This window comes from Acomys russatus, chromosome 16, assembly GCF_903995435.1.
Source record: "Acomys russatus chromosome 16, mAcoRus1.1, whole genome shotgun sequence".
NCBI lineage: Eukaryota > Metazoa > Chordata > Mammalia > Rodentia > Muridae > Acomys > Acomys russatus.
In genome coordinates this window covers 40,991,861-41,018,245 of record NC_067152.1, presented here as the reverse complement: position 1 = coordinate 41,018,245, position 26,385 = coordinate 40,991,861, and the positions used below count along the sequence as shown (strand labels likewise).

Here is a 26,385-nt window from a genome sequence, read left to right as displayed (position 1 = left end):
CATTGACCTGGCTCCTCCCTTCTCAAGTTGCTTTGGCGCAGCGGGCTGGCAGGGAGGCTGCATCTAGGCTCCGCCTAGGTCACGGGGTTAAGGCTCCAGCTGCGAGTGATTCGTACCTCTCGCGGTGACCTCGCCACCTCGGGGCAGGAGGTGGCCCAGGCTGGCGCGTGGCTCCGCTCCCCACCCTGCGAGTGTACTCTACTGGTCAGCGGCGCACACACCTACTCCTCCAGTCCTCGCTTGTCACCAGCCCCCTGTGTTTAGGGAACCCATGGAGCCCGCTCACAGCGCGCCCCTGGGGGACAGCTCTGCTGAGGTGCTGCTGAGCGAGCTGGAGCGGCAGGTGCAGGATGTGGTGCGGACGAGCTCGTGGTGGGAGCGCCATGGTGTGGACTGCGCTGTCCTTGCTCTCAGCCTTCTTGCCTTGCCAGCGGGTGAGAGAGGAGCACCGGCTGCGGGGGGGGCGGGGGGGGGGCCGGGCGCGCGGTTGAAGTTGGTGCAAGCTGGAGGGGGAACCTCGGGATTCCAGGATTCTGGATTCCACCTCCACATCCAAAGTCGAGCTGGGAGTGCCCACCCTATGTCCCGCTGGAGGTGGGAGAGAGTCCGCTGCGTGAAAGTGGTGGAGGGAAAAGTTGCCCAAGGAGTCCTGGAGGGATGGGGAAAGGGATGGTGACGTGCGGGGAAGGGAAGACCGTGTTCTACAGGGCACAATGTGACTTTCAGTCTGCATCTCTGCTAGGGCTGGGGCTCGGGACGCTGACCTGGCAGAATGAGACAGCAGAATATCCTTGGATTTTGTGCCCCAAATCCTACAGAGACTGTCCTCTTTGCAGGGTTTCTGTGCCTACGCTTCCATAATATCCTGGCCTTTGCTGCTGGCATCACAATCTTGGGTGTGTGCCATTACACACTCACAGTCAAGGGCAGCCACCTGGCCTCTCACAGTGCTCTCACAGAATCCAAACGATGGAGCAAGATCTTGATGATTTTCTTTATGGAGGTGAGCCTGGCAGAGGTGGGGTATCTCTGTGTGTCCATCCACAAGAGCAGGCAGCTGCTGCAGTGGGCAGGTCGATCCAAGTGTGCAGTGTGCAGCGTGCAGCATGCAGTGTGCAGTACAGTTTGTGTGTATGTGTCGGTGTAGTCCTCCAAGCCTTCGAGAGGGACTTGGCGTTAGGGAGTGGGCACCCCCCCCCCCCATGGCAATGGACTTGGCTTATCTTGTGATAACTTTCATTGGTTGGGCAACAGAAACCTTTCTCACAACATAATTCCTGTCCCTTTATCTTCTTACCTCTCTGTAGCACTAGGCCAAAGGTGGACAGACTTTCTTCTTCCTTCCAGGATGCCTGCGACTGTCCATTCTTGCTCCGAGGTTGTGTTGGCTCATAGAAGCAATCGGAGCTGTGATCAGGGCAGAGGTAGTTTTGTCAGTCACACTCTGCAGGTAACGTAGTCGGGGGGGGGGGGGTCTCTATTTTCCAACCTTAGGGAATAACTCTGGCTTCTCTCTAGGACTGGTTCCCACATATGGTGGACTGCAGATCAGCTCCACCTAGCTGGCTTGTATGGGGCGACATCTCTGTAGCCTTTACGAAGCCTTTACAAAGCTTTGATTGGAGTCCCAGGCCCAGTAGTTGCCCTGACCTTAAGCAAGGTGGTTAATTCTATATCTGGGGTTAGTTTCTTCACGGAATCTGCAAGTGTGAAACACTGCCTCCTCATTAACCCTGCGAGGGCATTGGAGGATGAGCCAGTGCAGACTTTCCAGAGGCTTTCCATGAACCATGGCCTTGCTTAGTGCTTTCTACCTGGTGGGGACACAGCAGCAGCTGCATGGGCAGCGTGGGCTGCTTCTAAGGATGTTTGTTCTGTTGTTGTTTGGTGCTTGCTACCTGAGAGGCTGCAGAGCCTGGAAGGGGAGGGGGGCATTCGCAGGTGTTGGTATTGGGTTACCTGGTGCAAAGGACAGACTCTCGTAGCCTGGGAACCTCAGAGGGTGCACAGGACCCTTCCTGAATCCCTGGATCTCACTTATAATCCTGGTCCCTCCTCTCTTTCATCCTCCTCTTGTCACCTACACACTTGGAGACACCATCGCATAGGACGTCTGGTCTTAGGCTCTGGGTTCCTTAGTGGGTCCCACAGAGTCTGCGGCTGCAGGCATCAGTTGAGTCCCTCTGGTTTTCTTTGGTAATCCAGCATTTGATAGTATCATCTTGGGACCTGCTGGCTCTGAGCTGGTGTGAGACCAGGCTCTCTCTGATGCAGTGGCTCGGAGAACTGGAATAGACCGGCTAGAATAGGTCTACCACTCTAGGCTGTATTCACGTTACCTTAGCCACACACACCACACGAGTTTTCTCTGAAGACCCCTTTCTGGCCTACCTGAAGAAAGTTCCCACCCTGCCTTACCTAGAAAGCAGTCTCTATCCTGGTTACATCACCCGGGCTGCTAGGCATAGCCTTGGATATGCCAGGGAAGGATGCCATGCTAGGATGGCTACCAGAAGGCCGGGCCCAAGGTAGAATGAGTAAGCCACATGGTTTATGTCCTGAGTTTGAGAAGGATTAACCTCTGAAAGGCTTCTAGTGTCACAGGCAAGGATGCTCCCATGTGTGGGCGGGAGCCAGCCATGCCAGTCACAAAGCTATTTATTATGTTTCTTCTTTAAATCCTCCTTGTAGACTCAGCTTTGTGTGTGTGTGTCTGTGTGTCTGTGTGTCTGTGTGTGGGGGTGGAGTCACAGCTGGTCCACTAGGAATGCCACACAGCCTGCTGTGCCCTTTCTAGAGGGATGTCACACAAGGGAATGCCTGTCACCATCCACAGGCCCCTGTGGTATCAACCACAGACTGTGCCAAGCCTAGTCATGATCTTCATCTGCTCCCCATTGGCTGAGTTCAGTGCAGCCCCATGAAGGCTGTGCCCTCTGGCCCTTCCCTCATGTCTTCCCACTTGATCCCATCCAGGACTCTTGTTTGAATAAAAGTGGCCATGATAGATAATTTTTTTTTCTTGGTGTCAGGGATTGAACGCAGGCCTTTGTGCATGACAAGCGCCTGCTCCATCTTTGAGCTGTACCCTAGCCCTTAACCCTTAACTATAGTCTCTCTCTCTCTCTCTCTCTCTCTCTCTCTCTCTCTCTCTCTCTCTCTCTCTCTGTCTCTCTCTCTCCTTTTACATTTCTATTTAGAGGACCAGTGCAGATATTCAGTACAAAATACAGTGCTATATACAAACTTTCAAGTCTTTTTTTTTTAAATAAAAAGATATGAGAATCTACATTTTTAAAGATTTATTTATTTATTATACAATGTTATGCCTGCTTGTATACCAGAGAGGATATCAGATCTCAAGAGGAAGCCCCAACCCCCCCATACCACCCTCAAAACATTGGGGGGGGAGGGAGGATGTTCAGATTATGAGTGCTGTAGAGATAGAGAGCTTTTGGGGTCTTGCTGAAGGCGCCCACTGCAGAGGTTGGTGAGTGGTCTTAAGAAGCCACACCAACCTCGAGGCTTCTGGAACTTTTTCTGGATCTGGATGAGGAGAGAATCCCTTGGGTAAGACTTGTAAATGATCCTTTACATCTGGGTGCGGTGGCGTTTATCTGTAATCCCAGCACTTACAAGGCCAAGCCAGAAAGACAGACAGAGTTCCAGGCCAGCCTGGGCTACATGTTCAGACCCTACCTTAAACAATGACAACAAAAAAGGCAGCTGCGGGTGGAAAAGATTCTTTTTTTTTTAGATTTTATTTATTATGTATACAGTATCCTGCAGGTACACCTGCACACCAGAAGAGGGCACTAGATCTCACTATAGGTGGTTGTGAGCCACCATGTGGTTGCTGGGAATTGAAATCAGGACCTCTGGAAGAGCAGACAGTGCTCTTAACCTCTGAGCCATCTCTCCAGCCCCAAGAATCTATTTTTACAAGTAACGCAGCAGCATGTGCTTATTTCCATTGTTTTTAGGCAAATAAGTAAAGGACATATAAAACATACTACAATTCAACCTTCCTCTTTTCTCCCCAACCACCGTCCCCCCCCCTCTCTCCCTCTCTCTCTCTCTCTGTCTGTCTGTCTCTGTCTGTCTGTCTGTCTGTCTCTCTCTCTCTCTGAGAGAAAATCTAAATGGGACTGAGGAGGCTGGATGGGGTTAAGACTCTTGGTGCTCTCGCCTTGTTCGGTTCCTGGCACCCATGTTGGGCAGCTTACAACTGTCTTATGACTTCAGGGGATCTGGTGGCCCATTCTGGCCTCAGATGGGCCCTTGGGCATATGTGCCTACTCACACACGGACACACACATACACACAAATGAGGGCCTGGGCTTGTGCCTGGGACTTTGTTGAGAGGCCTCCAGGAATCTGTGGGTACCTATCTCTAGATACACAGTTCCGGTCAGGCTCCAGGCTCTTACAAGGGAAAACATTTCATTAGGGCTGGCTTACGGTTTCAGAGGTTTAGTCCATTATCGTCAAGGCGGGAAGCATGGCGGCGGGCAGGCAGACATGGTGCTGGAGAAGGAGCCGAGAGTTCTACATCTTGATCCGCAGGCAGCAAGGAGGAGACCGTGTCTACACTGGGTGTAGCTTGAGCATATATAAACTTCGAAGCCCACCTACACAGTGACGCACTTCCTCCAACAAGAGCTTACCTACTCCAAAAAGGCCACACCTCCTAACAGTGCTACTCCCCATGGCTAAGCATGGCCACTCCTATCAAACCACCACACTCTCCACGAACAGTTACTATTGGCCTGCAGGAAGAGAGGGAACTGGCACCACAAAGATGGCTCAGAAAGTAAAAGCATTCACACATAGTCCTAGTGACCTGAGTTTGGTCCCTGGAACCTGCATAAAGAACTGAGTCCACAAAGTTTTCCTCTGACCTCCACGCATGCATCACGGCATTTGTGTGCCCACACACATAACACAAACACACACTAATTAATAAAGCAAGTAAAAGGAATTAGCTTCTTCCATTATATGGGACAACCCTGGGGTATAAAACATACCAGTGGGCAAGGCAGGCCTGACTCTGAGACCTGGTCCTCAGGGCACACCCCTGCAGTCTACCCACCTCACAGCGGCTGAAAGCATCTTCACCAGCATCCGCAAAATCTTCTGGCCTGGATAAAACACTTGAAGCCTCACATCTGCATGCTCATTTACATACATTTGCATAAGAAACAACCTAGCACCTCTTTTACATTCTGAGTGAGTCGAGCCAGTGAGCCGGCGGGGTTTCTGTGATTGGCGTTGGAGAATCCCATTGTGGACTCTTGTCAAAAAGAGTCACTCAGGAAAGATATTGGCTCAGTGCATACTAGTACCCAACGTCCCTCGAGCCTGCATGGTGGGCTCTTTAGGAAATGACCCCCATGCACCTTCAAATCACCCTCAGATCCTGGAAACCTTTCCCTGCTGCCCTGAGCTCAGGCTGCCCAGTAGTGTCACGAAGGTACAGCCTTTTTCCCAGGCACACACACAAAATTGTGGTGGATTTCAGCTTTACCTGCACTGACAGTGTCTCGGGTTTGAGGAGTTGCCTGGCTGGTGGCTAGTGGGAGAGTGGCAATCCAGGGACCCAACCTCCTTGACCCTAAATGCTCTGCAGAGCCACACCGAGTAGATGGCGGTGTGTTGCCAATCTGGGGTCGCACATGCTTGAGAGATGATGGACAAGGTTGGTTGGCTGTGGATGCAGAGGGGGGTGGACCCAGGAGTGATAGGGTTCGGGGAGAGGGGACGTGTTCTTGAGGCTCCTTGGGTTCTGCTTTGTTCAGATGTGTCCAAGGGACTCAGTGCCCTCTTGGCTTTCTCTCTAGGTATGCACTGCCTTTCCCGCAGAGTTTGCTAAGCTCAACCACGTCAATATGCACCATGGCTACACCAACGTGGTGGGGCTGGGAGACTCGAGCACGTGGAAGGCGCCTTTCTTCAACCGCTACATTTACATGTTCCTTGGGCCACTTTCCATCCCCGTCTTAACTCCACTGGTAGCTCTTGGTGAGTACTGGATTAGACCTGTCCCAGCCCTCTTTCCTTCCTTCCTGTGGACCCTGCTTTGTAAAGATAGCTGGGAGTCAAGATGGCCAACAGCAGCCAAATGGTGTGGAAAGGACCCCAGACCTGGTCCAGGGCTGGTCTTCACTTACTGGCTGGTGACTGTGGGCCGGTACTTTGCCTGCCTGCCTCAGGCTCTTCACTTGTTCAAGGATAGTGTGAAATCATAAGGAGACCACGGTGTAAGAGAGTTTTTGTAGGGGCCTGGAGAGATGCCTTAGAGGTTAAGAGGGCTTCCTGCTATCCCAGAGGCCCACACTTCAATTCCTCGCATCCATGATGGGCAGCTCGCAATCCTCGGAAACTTTCAGCTTCAGGGGAATCAAACAATATCCCAGGCTTCCATGGGCAGCAGCTCTTACACACACACACACACACACACACACACACACACACCATGTGAGGGGGGCCACTTTGTAGATGCCCCACACAAACCACATTGCATGCTACAATCATTGCTCTCACTGGACAGTGCTCAGCAGTAGGAGAACAGGGCTATGGAGCAGACCTTGGCCTTGGCCAGGCTGCTTCAGACTTACACTTCCTCATCCATTCAGAAGGCAGACCTCCTTTTTGTATTGCCTGGGTTCACTGAAGACACCCAGAGCATCCCTCTACCTTAACACTCCCGGTTACCAGGGAGCCTGCTCACGATGGGTCCACCTTAGCATACTTCTTGCCCCTCTGACAGCGCATTTGAGGAAGGAAGAGCTGAGGAGAGCCCTGCGGACATTGGCCTTCATGTCCCTGGGCCTTTATTCTCAGTACTGGATGTTCCTGAACGTGTCAGGCATCAAGAGCCCCAGTTCAGCGCTGGCCTGCATGCTGCTCTCCAGATCTCTGCTCGCCCACCCCTTTCTCTACGTCAACATCTTCCAGGTAAGCCCCCTTCTCCTGGATCCAGGCAGTGAAGAGGAGCATTTATAGGGATCCGACAGGAGGCTAGACTCAAGGCTTCGGGAGAGAGAGAGGTCACCAAAGGAGGCTTCCCCCAATTTCTGCTCCTCCCCTGTCCCGGTGGGCCATCACAGGAAGTCTGGGTTTCATTGAGGCCTTTGGTTTGTCCTGGAGAGACTCTCCCTGTTTTCTTCTCCAGTTTAAACCCTACTCATTCATTCAGGGTCAAGTTTGGGCACCCCTTTCTGCTGTTTCGTTCAACTAGTCCATACAAGTACCTTCTTGGCTAGGCTCCATGCTGGGGTAGGGTACTTGGAGGTGAGCAAGTACTCCAGCCAAATGAAGACAAGTAGATGGGACACAATGCGGGGATGAAGACATTAGCTGTAGATGTGTTGAGCGCTGGGAGTTGCTGAGAGAGATCTAACAGGGGTCTTTACCCATCGGGAAACAGGGAGGTCTCCCTATAGAAATGGGGCCAGATCTGAAGGCTGAACTCCGGGTTGTTCTCAAAGACCCTCCATCTCCTGCCCCTGCTCTTGGCCTGCCTCACGGCATTGGCCAGGCCCTCACTTTTCTCTACTTGAGTTTTGACACACAAGTTAAAAAAAAAAAAAAATGCCACCAGTGTGAGGCATATGGGGTCACAAGAACAAGCAGGGAAAGTCATGGACATAAAAGTCATGGGCCCTCAAAAAATGCATAGAGAAAGCTTTTCATTGTCCAAATGGAGGGAAGCCCGGATGTGGGACTCAGCTCACTGTAGTCTGAGTCAGCACTGGAACTGGGCTAGACTCCTGTTTTGCACACCCATAGGGTTCCACAGGCCCCCATATGCTTGGTGAAGGCAGCCTCAGGGCTGCCTAAGCCCCTGCAGGGTGTGATCCGTATGTCTATCACAGCACATCGGATTGCCCATGTTCTCCCCGGACAAGAAGCCCAGGCGGATTCACATGATGACCCTGGGAGTGCTGAATCTGCCACGGCAGCCAGTGCTGGACTGGGCATTCGGCCACTCGCTCATCAGCTGCCATGTGGAGCACCACCTCTTCCCCCGGCTCTCTGACCACATGTGTCTGAAGGTAGCCAAAGGCTGGGCAGAGGGGTGGGGGGATGGGCCCGTGTGAGGGTGGACAGTGGGAGCCTCCGGGTACATGTGAACCCTGAGTCCCCTCATTGGCCTCTTCAAAGGTCACCTAGGAAGGGCAGCCTGGAGTATAAGTGACAACAGGTTTTAGGTCAGAGTCACATGGGTTTCCTAGTAGCAGTGTGACTGGGCAAGTTCACTGAGCCTCACTTTCCCACACAGGTAATGGCTAGGGCTGGACAGAGGAGAGCTCCTGGGGCAGGCGGGCCAGCGACTCAGAGGGCTCTCCTGTGTGTCTCTCTCTGTCTTTCAGGTGAAGCCCTTGGTATCAAAATTTCTTCATGACAAGAAGTTACCCTATAATGAGGGCTCCTACCTGGCTCGATTCCAGCTGTTCCTCAGTCGCTATGAGGAGTTAATGGTGCATGCTCCGCCCATCACCGAGCTGGTGGGGCTTCAGTGAAGGCTGGGTGCCCTCCCTAGCCCAGTCCTGGCCCTCCTGCACTACTGGTCTTGTGGGGGAGGGGATGGGTACAGCTGAAATATAGTGGTCTCAGGCAGACTGGGAAGCAGAGCAGGTTGGGGGGCCTCCCGCTGTTTGCTTTTCTGGGGTTTGAGTGGGGGTGGGGTGCTGGAAGAAGGGACAGAAACTTCCCTTCCTAGGTGGCTCAGGCTATGAACCCCAAGCCGCTTATGCCTCAGCTGATTCTATCTCAGGAGCCCCCCTTCTGCATCTGAGCCAGGGTAGGGATAAGGGAGCTTGTGACAAGTGAAGTGGGATCCTACGTCCAGGTGGAGGGGGGTACAGAGAGAAGGGCCAGCCTTCTGGTGCCTAGGAGCCATACACTTCCTAAACTGCTGCTTCCTTTTGTACTTTCTGAGGGGCTAGGGCCCCTCCCTACGGCCAACAGGGTGAAGTCATCGTTGTCATTGTCACCATCATCACCACCACCACCACCATCATCATCATCATCATCATCATCAGACACCCCTAGTTCTTTCACTGAAGGACTCTGTGCTATACTGGGCTCATCAGCTCCAGGACCCATAGGATCAGTGAGATAAAAGTGAGTGTATTTCCAGGAAAGTGCTCCAGAGGGAAGCAAACGCAGGCACAAAATTGGAGAAAGCTTTGCATGAGACCTTGGCTAGCTCTAGTCCAGACTGCTTTGTCCCTTGCTTAGAAGGATCCAACCTGGGTGGTGGCTGAGGCCGGAGGAGGAAAACTGGAACTAGGCCCGCAGGGCAGAGAGGGATGAGCAAAGGGGGTGGGGTGGGGGAGGGCTGAATAGGAGAGTTGAAGATCAAGGCAAGGCTTGGCTGGGGAGGGGGGAGGATGGCAAGCTGGGTGGGAATCTAAGGGAGCTACTAATGTCAAACCTAGGAAGACACTGAGCTGGGAGACCATACTGTGATCCAGCCAAACAGGCAACTGAGAGAGGCTGAGGATGGAGCCAGGGGATGGAGCAGAGGGTCATGGAAGGTGGAGAATGAAGGAGGGACCTGCACCTGGCTAGGGCAGATAATTCATAACCTAGCTTCTCACCTCAGCCCTACTGACATTTTATTTGGCTGACTTTTGCCAAGCTGGGCAGAGTGCTGACCACAAGTCAGAAGCCCAAGTCATGCCTGTGTCTCCTGATATAGTCAACTGTCTCCAGAGAGACAAAACTGTCCTTGACTGACAACATACGAGTCATTCTTATGTGTGCTTTCTCAATTAAGTCATTGCACGGAAGAGTGTACTGCCCCGATGATGGGATGCTAAATGCTAGCAAGAGGGAACCCATGGGTGGGCAGGCACCTGGGAAGACCAGCCTTTTAGAACCCATTTCTGGTGCCTGATGTGGCTTAGTGCTGTCACTGCACTGGCAATCCTTTTCCTGCTATCTTCTCTTGGCCCTCCCCCAGCAGAAACCACATCTTCCAGAGCCCTTCCTCCCAGCTATGGCTGTTGGCAGCCTGTCCTTTGGGCTCCTCCTGGACAGGGCCTGTCTGACCTGGCAGTGGCTTCTAGCTGCTGTTGGCCCCTAGGTGGCTCTCTGCCTCCTTATCTCTGCCCAGAGTTCCGCTTCGCTCATTCCTTTTTGAGTGTGTGCCTTCTGTTCCCTGCTGGGAGGCTTGCTCACAGCAGTTTTGGACACAAGCCACCCTCTTGGAATGGGGTGGGCTTGGCAGTCGCCACCACCTGCTGTCTTGCTATCTGTTATTGCTGCTCATTTGAAATGCATTAGCAGTTAAGAAGGGGCCCTAAGGTCTGAGAGTGTGATTCATCAAACTGCAAATTCTTCCCATGAAAAATGCAATGTCAGTAAAGGGTCCTGGTAGCATACTGTAAGCTAATGATTAAAACTATCCAACTGTATGACCAGTGACTCACTGTTATTGATCTGAGCCTGAATGGGCTTCATTCCAGGGCAGCAGCTAGAGGCCCTGGTATCAGACCTGACTGTACATACCACGGCCCACCAGGAGCAAGTTAGTTTTCTCTGAGATGTGACTATCTGTTAGTCTCAGGGTATGGGCAGGGATACAGAATGAAGAGGAAAGATTAGGGGTGCACAAAGAACTTCTGGGGCTTTGCAGCGTCCTCTGGTCTAATGTGGAGCAGCAAAAGGGAACGAAGACACCGACAACCACAATTATAGCCAATGTTTGCTTACCGCAAATACAGATTTCTTTTTTCTGAGACAGGGACTCACTCTATAGCCCTGGCTTGTTTGGAACTCACTTGGTGGGTGGCTGGCCTTGAACTCACAGAGATCCATTTACTTCTACCTCAGTGGTCCTCAACCTTCCTACCGCTGAGACCCTTTAATACAGTTCCTCATGCCGTGGTCCCCAACAATAAAATTATTTTCGTTGTTACTTCATAACTGTGATTTTGCTACTGTTATGAACCCTAACACGAATATCTTATCTGTGTATATCTGATACGTGACCCCTGGGAAAGGGTCATTTGACCCCTCCCCCCAAAGGGTCCTGACCTACTGTGAGAACCACTGCTCTTCTTCTACCTCTGCAGTGCTGGGATTAAAGGTATCCCAGGTATCCCACTAGGCCAGGCTGGCTGGGTTTTTTTTATCTGTCATCTAATTTTAATCTTTAGAAGTTAGAATTTTTTCCCTCATGCTATAAATGGAGAAAAGAAGAAACTGAGATTAACCCTGTGCAATTCAGACTAGGGATCTGCAATCAGCGACTCCAGAATCCACACCGTTGACCCTCAGAGATGTTGCTTCTCAGTGGGAAGACCTGTAGAGATTTTGGGTGTTTGAGCCCGAATTTATCTCTCATTCTATGCTACAGGATAATTGGTGAATTTATCGTTAAGATTTTTTTTTTTTCTCAGATAGGGTTTCTTTCCGTAGCTCTGGCTGTCCTGGAACTCGCTCGGTTGACCTTGCTGGCCTTGAACTCAGTGATCCACCTGTCTCTGCCTCCCGAGTGCTGGCACTAGAGGCATGAACCCCCCCCCCCCCCCCAGCTAAGATAAATTCATTAGGGACTGAGGTTGAGGCTCAGAAGGTAGAGTGCTTGCCTAGCATGCAGCAGACCCTGCAGTCAGTTGTCATCATTGTATGGATAACGCCAGTAATTCCCAGTACTCAGGAGGTAGAGGGATGAGTTCAAGGTCATCCTCAGCTACATAGCAAGTCAGGGCTAGCTTGGGCTACATAAGACCTTGTCTAAAATAACAAACAAACAAAAAGCGAGAAAGATAAAATCCTTATGAGCACCCATTGGATGCTGGGCACTGCGCAACGCTCTGGGAATGAATGAGTGAATGAGACTGGCCCTTCACATCACCACCTTCATGAAACCGACGTACCAGTGCACGGTGTCGTACATGTAAATATGCTTTTGTTTTGACCCCAAGTGTGGGATGTGAAATAGACTTATGTGAGGGTGTGTGGTGTTTTCCTACTGGAAACAGATGTGAAAGAAAAGATGATGTTTGTCCACTAGAAGAGGAACTGCCTCTTGTGGGAGCATGGTCTTTATCATCATCATCATTATTATTATTATTATTATTATTATTTTTTCTTTTTTGGTTTTTCGAGACAGTGTTTCTCTGTGTAGCCTTGGCTGTTCTGGACTCGCTTTGTAGACCAGGCTGGCCTCGAACTCACAGTGATCCACCTGCCTCTGCCTCCCAAGTGCCGGGATGGGGACATGGTCTTTGCCACCTGATAAACAGCCTAGTACAGAATCTGAGAGGAGACACGTAATGAACCCCAAAACAAGAGGAGGGGCCCTTTTTTTTTTCTGAGACAGGGTTTCTCTGTATAACAGCTCTGGCTGTCCTAGAACTCCCTCTGTAGTCCAGGCTGGCCTCTGCCTCTCAAGTGCTGGGATTGTTTTTTTTGTTTTTTTTGTTTTTTTTGTTTTTTTGCTTGTCTTGGCATCCTTTCCTACTCTTTGGCTGTTCATCGCTCCCCTTCGAGATGCTCCTAGAGAGAACTTCTAGGTTCTGGCTGCTGCTCCGGGTTCCGGTGGCTGTGGTTGTAGTCACCTTTGCTGAATTTCTGGTTTGCTGTTTAACAGCTCTGCTGGAATCCTGCTGACTACACCACTGGAATTGCTCCAAGGAACTGAGTCTAAAAGGTCTCCTTCTCCTGTTCCCATGAACCTCTTTTCTCTCCTATCTAGGGTAGGTGGTTTGGGAGGGAGGTATATGCATTAAAAAAAACCTCAAATAAAGTGGCTTTGACAAAGTTCAAAGTCTACAGCAGGGTGTCAAATAAACTTTGTGAAACAGTCCAGCTAAGTATTTTGGGTGTTGTGAACAGCATGGTCTCTGTTACAACGACTAAACTGTGCCTAAAATAGCCACATGAACATACTTCAAGCCTCAGGGACCATGTGGAACGGGGAGCAGAAAGACTAAGCACTAGAGGTTGGGGAAGATCAGGGCAAAACAGTGTCTTCTGGACGTGATAGGACCGCTGTGTGGATGAATTCACGGCAGCCTGGGGTTGCTGACACAAGATCAAGCCAGTGAAAATTATAGCATACAAGGGCATCTTGTTAGGGTTTCTATTGCTGTGAAGAGACACCGTGACCACGGGAACTCTTATAAGGTAAAACATTTTGTTGGGGCTGGCTTAGACTTAGTCCATTATCAACATGGTGGAAGCACCATGGAGTGCAGGCAGACGTGGTGCTGGAGAGGGGCTGAGAGTTCTTTATCTGGATGCTCAGGCAGCAGGAAGAGTGATGCTGGGTCTGACTTGAGCACCTGAAACCTCAGAGTCGGCCTCCAGGGGCTCACTTCCCTCAACAAGGCCACGCCTCCTAAAGGGCCATGCTAGCAATTGTCATTTAAACCATCCCGAGGGGAGAAGGGTGTACAACTGAGGGTCTAGTGACAGTTGATGTCTTCTGGGGGAGGGTGAGTCAGTTTTCTTTAAGGGTGTGGCCCCTGGTAGGTGTGCCATGCCATGAGTGTATGGGCAACACAAACTGGATTCAGCGGGCTATTAAAAAAAAAAAAAAAAAAGAGGACATGAACTTGCAGTTGTGGGGTGAATCTAGGAGGGACTTGGGGAGAAATAGGAAGTGAATATGATCACAGTACATTGTATAAAATTCTCAAAATTTAATATAAATATATATATTTTAAAAATGAACATTTTAGTGTCCCAATAAAACTTACTTATAAACAAGTAATTCTCATGCCACAAAATTTTAACTAGGTTACCATTTAAGATGATGGTTCAGTGGTTAAGAGCACTTGCTGCATTGGCGGCAAATCAGAGTTCAATTCCCAGCACCCATGTCAGATGGCTCACAATTGCCTGTAACTCCAGCTAAGGTGGTTCTGAAGCCTTCTGACATCTAAGGTGCTAGCACTTATGAACACACACACACACACACACACACACACACACACACACACACACACACACACACACACACCAGGCACTCACCTGGGAGGCAGAGGCATGCGGATCTCTATGAGGTAGAAGGCAGCCTGGTAACAGAATGAGTTCCTGGATAGCCAAGGCCACATAGAGAGACCCTGTCTCAAAATACAAAACAAAACATTATATATTGTAATTAGTTATTGATGAAGAGATATACTCAGTTAAGAGCACGCACTGTTCTTCCAAAGGTCCTGAGTTCAATTCCCACGTGGCAGCTCACACCCGTCTGATGCTATCTTCTGGTGTGCAGATAGACAGGCAAAGTACCCATAATTTTGTGGGTCACCAAATAGGTCTGTGGGCAGCATTTGGCTTGCTTTCTAGTCTTGAGGGGCAGGCTCAAAACACAATGACAACTAGAGAATAATACTTACCTCTAAATAAGAAAATGGGGAACCAGGTGTGGTGGCGCACACCTTTAATCCCAGCACTTGGGAGGCAGAGGCAGACGGATCTCTGTGAGTTCGAGGCCAGCCTGGTCTACGAAGAGAGTCCCAGGACAGCCAAGGCTATACAGGGAAACAATGTCTCGAAAGTAGAGCAGAGGACTCCCGGGATACTTACTGTCTGGTTCTCAATCTGGGTGTCCGTCACATTAATACACCTTATGGTTTCACAATCAACCAAGCTATGATTATAATGTATGCACTTTTCTGTATGTAAAACTTCAATTAAAAAGAATCTCTTTGCTGCTGCTGCTGCTGCTACTGTAATTGTTTTTGTTTCTTCAAGACAGGGTTTCTCTTTGTAGCCCAGCTCTCCCCACTCTGTACATCAGGCTGAACTTGAACTCAGAGATCCACCTGCCTCTGTCTCTTGTGCTGGGATTAAAGGTGTGCACCACCACAGCCTGGCTAAAAAATAATCTTAAAATAGTGTAAAAAGTATGACATATAAAAAGGGGGAGGCTTCCGTTCTAGATTATTTTTTTCTTTTTAAAAAAATATTTATTTAATTTTAATTTGTATACATTGGTGTGGGGGTGTCAGATCTTGGAGTTACAGACAGTTGTGAGTTGCCATGTGGGTGCTGGGAATCAAACCCAGGTCCTTGGAAGAGCAGGCAGTGCTCTTAACCACTGAGTCATCTCTCCAGCCCCCATTCTAGATTATTAAACTCTTACACAAGGCTCCAACAAATCAGCCTAAAAGTCAAAATGGAGTCACTTACCACGAAGCTCACCGAGGTGACACCCAGCCTTTTATCTGGCCAAGAAATCCAGACTAGAGTCAGGCCAGTCAGCCAGTTTCAGTTGGTATGATGACATTTCCACTGCCACTGAACCTTTCACAAAAGAAATGGCATGTTGTTTTGTGAGACCAGGTATCAGTCTGCAGCCCAGGCTGGCTTTGTTGCTGAGTTACATAATAGAAAATTGAGCCGGGGGACAAGGGCTGCAGTTAAAAGGTAGAGCAATTGCATAAGTGCCTGGGTTCAATCTTCAACAAAAATAAATAAGAGTCAGACGCTGTGGAGATGACAGGATAGGTTAGTCTTCCAAGAAGGAGAAAGACCCTTAGGCAAGTCTAATGTTTGTCTGGCCAAAGATGACACTATATCCTGTCCTTGTTGTAATTATATTATTGGTGTTGCGATTGAATCCAGGGTCTTGTGTACATTAAGCCAACACTCAGGCATCCTCAGCTCCTGTTTTTGTGTGGCAACTATTTGAGGGTAAAGCTGCTTGCCCCAGGCCTTACATGAGTCTGCCCCACCCCAGGAACTCACGTAGTGGAGAGAACCAACTCCTACAAGCTGTCCTCTGACTGCTGCATACCACGTGAACACTGTGGCACGTGTACACTGGCCCCCATAAATAATAGGTAAATGTAATAAAAATCTAAAAATAGATATTGCTTATACATTTTTGCATCAATTTTCTTTTTAAAGATACAATTATAATATGCATGATTTACCTAGATTATTAAGCTTTTGGGTGCCCCTTTAAATCTGGGTGCCCCTAAGGTACCGCTGTCTCACCCTGATGCGCGTATTGCAAAACGGGGATTGAAGGTCCGGCTCTGTTCTCAGTGCCACAGAGGAACCTCTTCGCGTGTTTTCTCCTCTACAGTGGGAAGAAAGTGACAGAAATAAGCTCTTCAGAGTTTAATACTTTTCCTGCTTTGACACGCACAGCATTGTTTGGGGCCACAGCAGTTCAGCACCCGGACTTAAAAAAACAGGCGTCCAGGAACAGTGGTGACAGAAACTTAGGAGGTCTGGGCTCCTGATTGGGTGACACAAAAATCACTCAAGCAGAAAGACACCCTATCAAAAGGCACCGGCAACGGAGCTTCTCGTCATCAGCGGGCGACTTGAAGTAGTAAAGCAAGCTCCTTTCTAATTGGCTCCTCATTCCAAAAGCAACTGAAACAGGATAAACGATTCGTGTTTCCTCAAATCTAGACTTCCGGCACCTGGAGGGATGAGGAAGACCGAACAGAAATTTGTAAAGTTTTTTGAGGGTGGGACGTTCTGAGGCGGGGCTTAGGAAGCTTTGGGGGCGTGGCTCTCTTTAGGGGCGTGGTTATTTTGGAGATCAAGGTAGAGTCTCAAAAGTTGAGCTTTCTTAGGACGCTGGAGGCGAGGTTTGGGGCGGGGATCAGTGATGGGCGGGCCCAGAGGAGTGTCCCCGGCGGACTGCAGGACTAGAGCTCAGCACTAAGGAGTAACTGCACGCAGTTCCGCCTGCTCGTTGCTGTTCTCAGCCATGGGTCCGCGCTGCTGGCGCTGGTGGTCCGCGTGGCCTCGGGTCCGGCCCCCTCCCTCCAGGAGCACTCCGAGTAGGAGCAGGGCTCGTGGGGCTGCACCAGGGCGACGGGAGGCCTGTGGTCAAGAGCAGGGGTCTTGAGATCAAGAGCAGGCAGGGCTGAGGCAAGGCTGGAGAGAGGCGAAGCTGAAGGTGTCTGATCTTGCTGGAGAAATGGGAGTCTGTGCAATGAGATGTAAGGCGTCCTGGGTCAGACACGGGTCAGTAAAGGCTAAGAGGATAGACCATGAGGTCCGCATGTGTGATGGATGCGGGGTGAATGGAGGTTAAACAGGGAAATCTGAGGTGAGGATATGGACAATAGAGTTCTGTTGGTAAAGAAGGAATAGAAAAAAGCAAGATACACAGGGAACCCCACAGGAAAAATGAAGTGCTGTGCAGGACAGCTTCCGGGGGGCTAATGGGGTCCAGCACAGGCTATTCCTGTCAGCATAGCATGGCTATCGGTGAGGTATGGGGTCCTGGATAAAGACAGCCTCTGGCGTTCAGATGAAACGGTGAAGCTTTAAGGAACAGGAGAAGGGAAGATGCAGGTGGACAGAGTTGGTTTGGGGTGGTAGGGGAGCGTTGACTTGACCTTGCTGTCCCCTCCTCTGCCTAGCCCCAGGCTTCTGCCATCATCAGTTCTGCACACAGGAGAGGACCCCTCAGATCTGTGTGGTTGGCAGTGGCCCGGCTGGCTTCTACACAGCCCAACACCTGCTGAAGGTAAGCCGTCACTCCATCCAGCTTCCTTTCTCACCATCCACCACAGGTCTGGGTAGGCTCCAGGCCTTTGGTTTGCCTGATAAGGAAGGGGGGGCTTCCAGTTCATCTAAGCTGTGTCCTTTCTACCCGATTCCACACGTAGGTCTGAGGCTCCCACCTACGCTCTCAGCTGTGAGAGAAATGTGTTTGTCCCCTGGCTGGTGGCTAATGACAGGTGGGCAGCTGTGTCTGCTTCTCTAAGTAGTGAATTCTTTTTTTCATTCTTTGTTTTTGTTTTTTCAAGACGGGGTTTCTCTGTGTAGCCTTGGCTATCCTGGACTCACTTTGTAGACTCGGCTGGCCTCGAACTCACAGGGATCCACCTGCCTCTGCCTCCCGAGTGCTGGGATTAAAGGTGTGCACCACCACCACCTGGCTTTTTTTTCTTCTTCTTCTTTTTCATTCTTATGGGATGGCCTTAAGCCTTCTCTCATCCTTTTACACTTCTTCATCTCCAACCTTGTACATCTCAAGGCTATTATGTCCTCAGCTTTGCTGCCTTCCCCATAGCCCCAGCCCTCCCCAAGCCCAGTATCTCCTTTAAAGGCCAAGGTCTCAAAGCTTTCAGTATTAGTCTTGCCAGACAGGCCTCAAGGCTACCAGATATACAAGACTATCTCAGACATGAGGGCAAAAGAGGAAGGGGGGAGGGGCTGGAGAGAAGGCGCCATGGTTAGGAGTGGGAATTGGGTACCCAGCACACCGTGGTTCACAACTCAGCTCCAAGGGATCCGACATCCTCTTCCGGCCTTGCTTGCACCTTCATTCATACACATGCCCACATACACATAGCTAAACATAATAAAATATTTAAAAAGAATAAGGGATACCAAGATTGGCTGAGATGAGGCAGCATCTGAACTTTAGAGGAACTTGTGTTATCTCCCAGACAGGAGAAAGGGTGGTTAGAGTGACAGCACAGATATTTGAAAGGTAGAGTGACTCACTGGCCTGGCTTACGTGGGGCTGACACTAGGAAGGTCTGCCTCATGGAGACCACTGCTGAGAAGTGACTCATTCATGACCCCACAGCTACTTACAGTGATGCACACAGGTCAGCATGATCAGACTCTGTTCTCCAGAAAATGTACATGTGATGTGCACTGAAGACCCTGTGTGAGCTTTGGCCTGGATGTGAGGAGTCCGCCTGGAATGCGAGGCCACTGCTGAAGGACAGCCTGGCCTCTGGGATGGAGACTCAAGCGTCTTCAGGATTGGGGTGGCAGGGAGGGGGGAGTAGGTGGGTGGTGTCGGGGAGGCTTTCTTTGTAAGAGGCACTGGCTGTGTTAGCTGAGGGTGAGAAAATAGACCTAGAAGGAGGGGAGTTCTTGGAGTCTTCTCAGTAGGCCAGATTCTTGACCTGCAGGTACATGGGTGTGGTTTCTTGTATTTATAGACCTGACATTCTAGCTTGAGGTGGCTGCCTTACAAGGTTGTCTTAGAGCTTAAACTAGGATTGACCCCTGACCAGTCTAGAGGGAGAGGTGTCCAAACTGCATTTTGTGGAGGGTGTGAGGATAGACTAGCAGGAGTGCTTCAGACATGAGGAAGAGCCCTTTGACATCATCCCCAGCCTACTTCAGGGGGTTATCGAGTATCTGAGGGCGAAGAGGTGAGAGCTAGGGCTGAGGAGGCAACTGGGGCCCAGACCACAGGGAGCCTAGAACCACTGTAGAATTGAGTGGCTTTCTTTGAGCAGTCTCCATCTCCCCTGCTGGGGAAGTCTTGTTTAAATGAACATTTCTAGGCCCACCTCAGATTTAATCAGACTCTATGGGACCCTCAGAATCAGCAATTTTAAGGAAAGGCCCTGGGGGATTCTGGTCTCCACAGCTATGGGAACCTGGATTCACTGAAGCATCTGAAGCACGTGGTGGCGAGGGATTGCTCAGTGATGAAAAGTGTAGACTCCTCCTGAAGAAGATCGGAGTTTGGTTCCCAGCACCCATGGCAGGTGGCTCACAACCACCTGCAACCCCAGGGGCTCTGAACCCATCTTCTGGCCTCTTCAGGCACCTGTACTTACATGCATATGCTCCACACACACACACACACACACACATAATTAAAAAAAACATATTTAAGAAAGGAAAAACAAGGAGCTGTCTTTTGGATCCTTTTGGGGATTGAACACAGGATCTTGTGAGTGGTAGATAGGGGTTCTACCAGTTAGTTGCACCCTCAGCCCAGTTTTCCTTTGGAATGTTCTCCTGATGGGTAGCCTTCAGCAAGGCTGTTTGCCCAGAGGGCAAGAGAGTTGGGGGGAAGGATATGGAACTAATAGGACAAGGTGAAAGGGGACGCCAAGTGCTGTAGTTGAACTCCAGGGGCCAAGATGGAGGGGGACACAGAAAGAGAGGGCAGAAGGGAGGGGACAAAGGATGGGCTGAGATGTGTGGACTGAGACTTCTCAGATCCTGAGGTCTCAGGATGGGAAAAGAGAGAGAGTGAGGGGAGTGGGTGGGGAGATAGAGAGGCCACATCAGACTTACAGGAATCTGAGGTCACAGGATGGAGTAGGTAAGACCTTCCTAGGGCATCCTGAGTGTGTGTCCAGGAGGAACAGAGAACCCCAGACCGGAAGTGCTTCAGAGACTGCCCTTTTTAGGAAAAGGGACAGAGAAGCAACCATTGGCAGGAGGAGAGAGAGAAGGCTTCTTGGAAGATGGGTCTGTGTGTGAGATCAGGCCTGCTGTGGAGGTGGGCTGGGCGAGAGTCTTCTGGGGAAGGAAGATGGAGACGGTGATGCCAGGTTGTGTTAGGGGTGACAAGCAGGGCTGAGCAGTGGCCGGGAGAGAGGATGGGGGAGGGGTTTTGAACAAGAAACGATGTGGCCCAGCAGCAGTTGTAAGGATCCTGAGTGAGGCCATGGTGTCCTCACACTGGGGGAGCCACAGGCTGAACTCCTGAGCCTGACTCACTCAGCCTTGAGTGTGACCCTGGGGGACGGGACAGTCCCTGGGACAAAGCAGTTAGTGGTGGAGCTGGGCCTGGCTCTGTGACCATTGGCTTCATGGCCTGAGCTCTTGGTGGGTTCAGTTTCCACAGCGTTTGGGAGGCCACTTGTGGGCTGGCCAAGGACAAAACAGGCAGATGGTCTGGACTCAGAGCAGGCGGTGGAAGAGAGGGAAGCAGGGTTTGGACAAAGGCCAGGGGAGGTGGTAGGAACTCACCTGCCATGGTGGAACAGGTCAACAGGGCACAGGCTTTACCGTCACAACTCTCTTCCCTGTTCTCTCACCATCCTAGCTTCCCCATTCCTCTCAGTCCACAGAGAAGGCAACTGTGGCCCAGGCTTGTCCTGGGACTTTATCAGGCTCACTCTGTTGGTGGCAGCAGAGCCAGATGGGGCTCATTTGGCCAATTGCAATCTCAAATCCTCCCTGCACCCTGCAAAGTGCTCTGGGAGGACAAGTGTCATACATTGGGCAGCTGAGCTAGCCAGACTCTTTCTAAAGCTGGGAGTAGGCCCACTGCCACTGTCTGTCTCCACATGCCCCAGCTGTGGCCCCACCCCTGTCCCAGTGGTACCATCCTGGAGCCTGAGAGGTAAGGCAGGTTCTCAGATCCCATGGCCAGCATTTCTAGAAGGCGAAGCTCTACATCTGACCTGGGGAGGAAGTCCTAATACCTCCAGTTCCTCACTTTCTCTGTCAGAAGTTCTTGAGATCTGACCTCAGCTTGTCTGACTGCGCCTGTTCCTCCAGAGCCCTTAACCTGGATGGAAGGAGAGCTGGGGCCTTCTTTCTGCTCCTGGGTGGCTGGAGCCAGCTTCCTTAGCCATTTAGGTTTCCTTGCTCTGTCTGGGGAAGGGAGGCCCTGTGGGGGGCCCAGCCTCCCCCTTGAGCCCAGCACCTGTGCTTCTCCCCACAGCACCATACTCTGGCCCACGTGGACATCTATGAGAAGCAGCTTGTGCCCTTCGGCCTGGTGCGCTTTGGTGTGGCACCTGACCATCCCGAAGTAAAGGTGGGTGTCTGTCTCTCGGTGAGCAGGATAGTGCTGGAGATGGTAAAGACAAGGCTCCCTGACGTAATAGAGTGACCCTTGGCTCTCTGTGTGATGGGACCCCAGCTCCATCCTGGGGGTCATGGGGTGACAGTGGTGCTGGCACGCTCCCAGGAGCTGCCCTGTCTTCTGATGTCTCTTCTCCTCCTGCTGCCTGGCAGAATGTCATCAACACGTTTACACAGACAGCCCGCTCAGACCGTTGTGCCTTCCGGGGCAATGTGGTAGTGGGCAGGGACGTGTCGGTTCCGGAGCTTCAGGAAGCCTACCATGCCGTGGTGCTGGTGAGTGCTGAGTGGAGGGGTGTGAGAGGAGGGGTTGCAAGGTGGTGGGTGGAAAGGGCTGCTGGGAGGCATGAGGAGGCTGGTGCTGAGGCCTTGGGCCCCGACTGGGGGCTGCGTCTTTTCCTTAGAGTTATGGAGCAGAGGACCACCAGACCTTGGAGATTCCTGGTGAGGAGCTGCCTGGGGTGGTCTCAGCCCGAGCCTTTGTGGGCTGGTACAATGGGCTCCCCGAGAATCAGGAGGTGAGTTTGGGGGGCACCCTTGATGCTTCTGGCTAGAGTCAGGACATCCCTGAGGTGTTGAGAGTTTGAGGCCCCAGGCAGTGAGAAGCAAGCTGAGGAGATGTGAGACATCAATGACTGAGGCAGGGCAGCCGGGGAGAGCTTCTGCAGGGCTGCGGGAGAGGTTGCTGGGGTAGAGTGGACTGCCTAGGGCAGCCTGAGGGCACAGCAGACATGGCCTAAGGTGTCTGGAGCCTGACTGGAGCTGGGCATAGGGACACCCTTTCAAGACCTTTCTCCTCCAGCTGGCGCCAGACCTGAGCTGTGACACCGCCGTGATTCTGGGACAGGGGAATGTGGCTCTAGATGTGGCCCGGATCCTTCTGACCCCACCTGAGCACCTAGAGGTGAGGGGCCAGTCAGAGGCTGGAGGGGTGGAGGTGGGAGCACATTGAGGAAAGAATGCCCCTGCCTGAGGGGTTCAGGTCTCACCCCTCCAAACAGCCCAGTGTCTGTTTCCTGCATGAGCGCAGGCAGATACCTTCACACTCCTGCGGGCCACTGCATTTGCACACACTCCAGGGTGCCACAGCATTTGCACACACAGTCTCCCTGTTTGGAACATCCGGACTGACCTGCTAGCTAAGAATTAACATCCTCCCTTTTCATTCTTGGCTCAACTAGTCCTTCTGCCAAGCGGTCTTCCAGGCTGTCCTGTGTAGGTGCTTCTTCTATCAGTAAATGCTTACTGGGTGAAGAATTAGCGGGAATCCAGTTACCTAGGAGCCATTTGCAGTGCTGGCGTCAATGCTCTATGTAGCCACCAGGGGGAGCAGCGGGATAGTTTTTGGGCCACTGGCTTTCTCTGGATCAGAGTGGGAACTAGACCGACTGGCCTGGCCACGTCCCTTTCCCCAAGTCAAGCCCTCCCTCCCCTTTTTTTTTTGAGTCAAGGTCTCACTACGTAGCCTTGGCTAGCCTGGAACTCAGTGTGGATCAGGCTGGCCTCTAACTCACAGAGATACGCATGCCTCAGTCTCATGTTCCACGGCCTGGCCCTAAGAGTCTCCTCCTTTCGTGCCAGAAAACAGACATCACAGAGACTGCTTTGGGGGTGCTGAGGCAGAGTCGGGTGAAGACTGTGTGGATAGTGGGCCGACGTGGACCCCTGCAAGTGGCCTTCACCATTAAGGTACTGGGTCGAGAAGAGGCGGAGCCAGGGTCCCAAGTAGAAGTTTCCATTTTGTGTGTGTCAGGGTTGCCGCAGAGCCCTTGGGTGTAGCTGCTTTCCTGGGTGGAACAGGGGAGTGGTCTTTTCCACACAGCGGTTCTAGACCTGACCTCCTCCCTTACTCCCATTTCCACCCTCAAGGAGCTCCGAGAGATGATTCAGTTGCCAGGAACCCGGCCCATTTTGGATCGTTCGGATTTCTTGGGCCTCCAGGACAAAATTAAGGGTGAGGGGCCAAGTCCAGCCCCCCCCCCCAGCTCACAGGAAGGGGATGTCCTGGGTTAAGTAAGGCTTGGGGGAGGGTGACCAGCAGGAACAGCCCTGAAATGTTCCATGTTCCTGACAGATGTCCCCCGTCCAAGGAGGCGGCTGACAGAACTACTGCTTCGGACAGCCACAGAGAAGCCAGGGATGGAAGAGGCTGCCCGCCAGGCAACGGCCTCCCGAGCCTGGGGCCTTCGCTTTTTCCGAAGCCCCCAGCAGGTGCTTCCCACACCAGATGGGCGACGGGTAGCAGGCATCCGCCTGGCATTTACCAGATTAGAAGTGAGTTCGTGTTACCCAAACTTCCCCTGTTTAGGTCTCCCGCATCCCAACCTGGTGTTACCCACATTCTCCCCAATAGGGTGTTGGTGAGTCCACTCGGGCAGTGCCCACGGGAGATGTGGAGGACCTCCCTTGTGGGCTGGTGCTGAGCAGCGTTGGATATAAGAGCCGTCCCATCGACCCCAGTGTGCCCTTTGACCCCAAGCTTGGAGTCATTCCCAACGTAGAGGGCCGGGTTGTCAATGTACCAGGTGAGAGGGCAGGAGAAGGCCGGGCACCTACTTATGATGGGAGGCGGGAAGGCTGGTGTCCCAAGACCACTCGTTCTGCGGGAATGTAGTCTGAGACACAGCTCGTGGGATAGGCCCAGTTCTAGAACATAGCCCTCCCTCCTCCTGCCCTCTAGGCAAGCTCTCAGGCAAGCTGGGACGCCATTCAATAAAAGTTTACCGAGGCCTGCCCTGGGCCAGTGCTGACACTGGCTGGAGAGAGCCTCTGTCCTTGGGGAGCTTCAGTCTGCCTAGCCTTGTGCTCACCTTGTTCCTTCATTCAGTAAATATTACTAAGGGCCTGCTGAGCTGTGGTGAGCAAGTCTCAGCTCATCTACGCAGAAGCTGAGGAAAGGAGGGTGCCATGATAAGACAAGTAAAGTCTATCATGGGCCCGGCATAATGGCGTACACCTTTTTGTTTGTTTGTTTGTTTGGTTTGGTTTTTGAGACAAGGTTTCACTGTGCAGCCATGGCTTTCTTGGTCTCGCTTTGTAGACCAGGCTGGCCTCGAACTCTCAGCGATCCACCTGCCTCTGCCTCCCGAGTGCTGGGATTAAAGATGTAGGCCACACACTCAAAAACTATCATGGTGAAACAGTAGCCAAAGTGGGCCTAGCCTATGGGGTCAACTGTGAGACATGGAGGAATGTTTACGCACGAGTGTGTGTGTGTGTGTGTGTGTGTGTGTGTGTGTGTGTAGATTAGGACACAAACTTGCCAGTCAGTGTTCAGCTACCCTCTTTCTGTTGCTCCTCTCAGGCCTCTACTGCAGTGGCTGGGTGAAGAGGGGACCCACAGGTGTCATCACCACGACCATGACTGACAGCTTCCTCACCAGCCAGGTGCTGCTGCAGGACCTGAAGGCGGGGCTGCTGCCCTCTGACCCCAGACCTGGCTATTCAGCCATTCAAGCTCTGCTCAGCAAAAGAGGTCTGAGCCTAAGGCTGAGGTCTGGGGGTGGGGAGGGCTGAGGGCGGCTTGTCTTTGGGAAGTTTACCCTGTGAGAGGAGGGGCCTTAGCTCAGCTTCCTATATGCCTTAGGGGTCCGACCAGTTTCCTTCTCAGACTGGGAGAAGCTGGATGCTGAGGAGGTCTCTCGAGGCCAGGGCACTGGGAAACCAAGGGAGAAGCTGGTGGATCCACGAGAGATGCTGCAGCTGCTGGGCCACTGACCCTGGGCTCCAGCCTCCACTGGGAAGAGAAGAGCCACGCAGGAGGAGGGGCCTGGGCTGTCTGGGCTGTGCTGACTGCTCTGGAGGCTGAGTTGTGGCCCTTCCAGAGCCTTCTGAGCTCTGCCTTCTGAGCTCTCCCAGTATGGGTTTGAGCTGGAAATACCGGTCCTGCTTCCTTCCTGATGGACTTCGGAACTCAATGGAAATAAAACAGCTGTACCTAAGAGCCTTGGTTAACGGGCTGCTCGTTTGTGGAGAGGGGTCACTTTCTGGCCCCAGTTTGCTTATGGCTGCCAGATAGAACCGAGGAAACTGATCCTTGCTCAAGAGCCTCTTGCGGATGAGGGTTGGGGGGCTGGGGACAGGACGGGGGTGGGGGGCTTGGCAATCAGACCTGGCATGCACCCACCCTCCCTTTCCTGTCTGCTCAGCTGCTGTGGTCCCTCCATCTTCAGTTTACACTTCAGTCACCTATGTTGAGTCCCTTATCTGTTTGCCCTGCCGGCCTCACTGCCTGGCGCCCCCAGGACAGAGAAACAGTGACAAAAGAAGAGAAAGAAGGCCCCGCGAGGGCACCACCAGGCAGAGCTTGCCCCAGTCTGCCCTGCGTCTCTCCTGGTTGCTGGCAGGCTTGGCCTGGCCCGCCAATCTCTACGCTCTGTACCTTTCCATTTTCAAGCTTCCAGACAAATCTACACGCCTTTTCAAAAACTACTTCAGCCTACGGCAGTCTACGGCCTCTTATGGCAGCAAGATGCTGGGCTTACTTTATAACTGAAGGAGCCTCGAAATTAACTGGCCCAAGGTCACACAGCTAGGGAGTTAAGGGCTCAAACCCAGGGCTCCTGGCAAGCTGGTGTTTTTCTCTGAGGCTTCCCTTGCCTCTGAGAGTCGGGTCAGGGGACAGGGTCCCTGAGCAGGAGAGAGGACACGGGGCCAGCTAGGAGCACAGGCTGAAAGGGAGGGGCCTGGAGGGGCCAGAAGGGCGCCGGTGGCCGGCTGGGGCGGGCTGGGGCGGGGCGGAGGCGACCGGTGGCGGGCGAGCTCCATCACATTCGGCTGGTGAGCCCCAAAAACCGGAGGTGCGCCTTTGCGCAGCCCGGGACACATCCCGGCCGCGGGGCGCGGGCCGGGCGCGGGGGC

At 52.1% G+C, this 26,385-nt stretch overlaps 2 protein-coding genes across 2 annotated transcripts; both read left to right on the top strand.

Annotated features, from left to right (window-relative positions):
* The first annotated feature begins 239 nt into the window (after nucleotides 1–239).
* Nucleotides 240–8,578, top strand: Fads6 (fatty acid desaturase 6). Its single transcript, XM_051157879.1, has 6 exons — nucleotides 240–434; nucleotides 837–1,003; nucleotides 5,841–6,021; nucleotides 6,770–6,957; nucleotides 7,878–8,057; nucleotides 8,376–8,578. The coding sequence occupies exons 1-6, from the start codon at nucleotides 272–274 to the stop codon at nucleotides 8,523–8,525; spliced, it is 1,029 nt and encodes a 342-aa protein (XP_051013836.1). The 5' UTR covers nucleotides 240–271; the 3' UTR covers nucleotides 8,526–8,578.
* An 8,124-nt stretch (nucleotides 8,579–16,702) lies between these two features.
* Nucleotides 16,703–25,361, top strand: Fdxr (ferredoxin reductase). Its single transcript, XM_051159286.1, has 12 exons — nucleotides 16,703–16,775; nucleotides 17,364–17,470; nucleotides 21,383–21,478; nucleotides 21,679–21,801; nucleotides 21,930–22,043; nucleotides 22,328–22,429; nucleotides 23,107–23,214; nucleotides 23,395–23,479; nucleotides 23,600–23,799; nucleotides 23,879–24,050; nucleotides 24,830–25,000; nucleotides 25,112–25,361. Exons 1-12 carry the CDS (start codon nucleotides 16,703–16,705, stop codon nucleotides 25,240–25,242), a joined length of 1,482 nt encoding a protein of 493 aa, XP_051015243.1. The 3' UTR covers nucleotides 25,243–25,361.
* Nucleotides 25,362–26,385: the final 1,024 nt, after the last annotated feature.

Bases quoted from the DNA above. Each gene is read 5' to 3' on its own strand.
- Fads6 (XM_051157879.1), top strand. From the start codon at position 272: ATGGAGCCCGCTCACAGCGCGCCCCTGGGGGACAGCTCTGCTGAGGTG. The intron at 1,004-5,840 runs GTGAGCCTGGCA...CTTTCTCTCTAG, and splicing joins TGATGATTTTCTTTATGGAG to GTATGCACTGCCTTTCCCGC. The intron at 8,058-8,375 runs GTAGCCAAAGGC...TCTGTCTTTCAG, and splicing joins CTGACCACATGTGTCTGAAG to GTGAAGCCCTTGGTATCAAA.
- Fdxr (XM_051159286.1), top strand. From the start codon at position 16,703: ATGGGTCCGCGCTGCTGGCGCTGGTGGTCCGCGTGGCCTCGGGTCCGG. The intron at 17,471-21,382 runs GTAAGCCGTCAC...TTCTCCCCACAG, and splicing joins CAGCCCAACACCTGCTGAAG to CACCATACTCTGGCCCACGT. The intron at 23,215-23,394 runs GTACTGGGTCGA...TCCACCCTCAAG, and splicing joins AAGTGGCCTTCACCATTAAG to GAGCTCCGAGAGATGATTCA.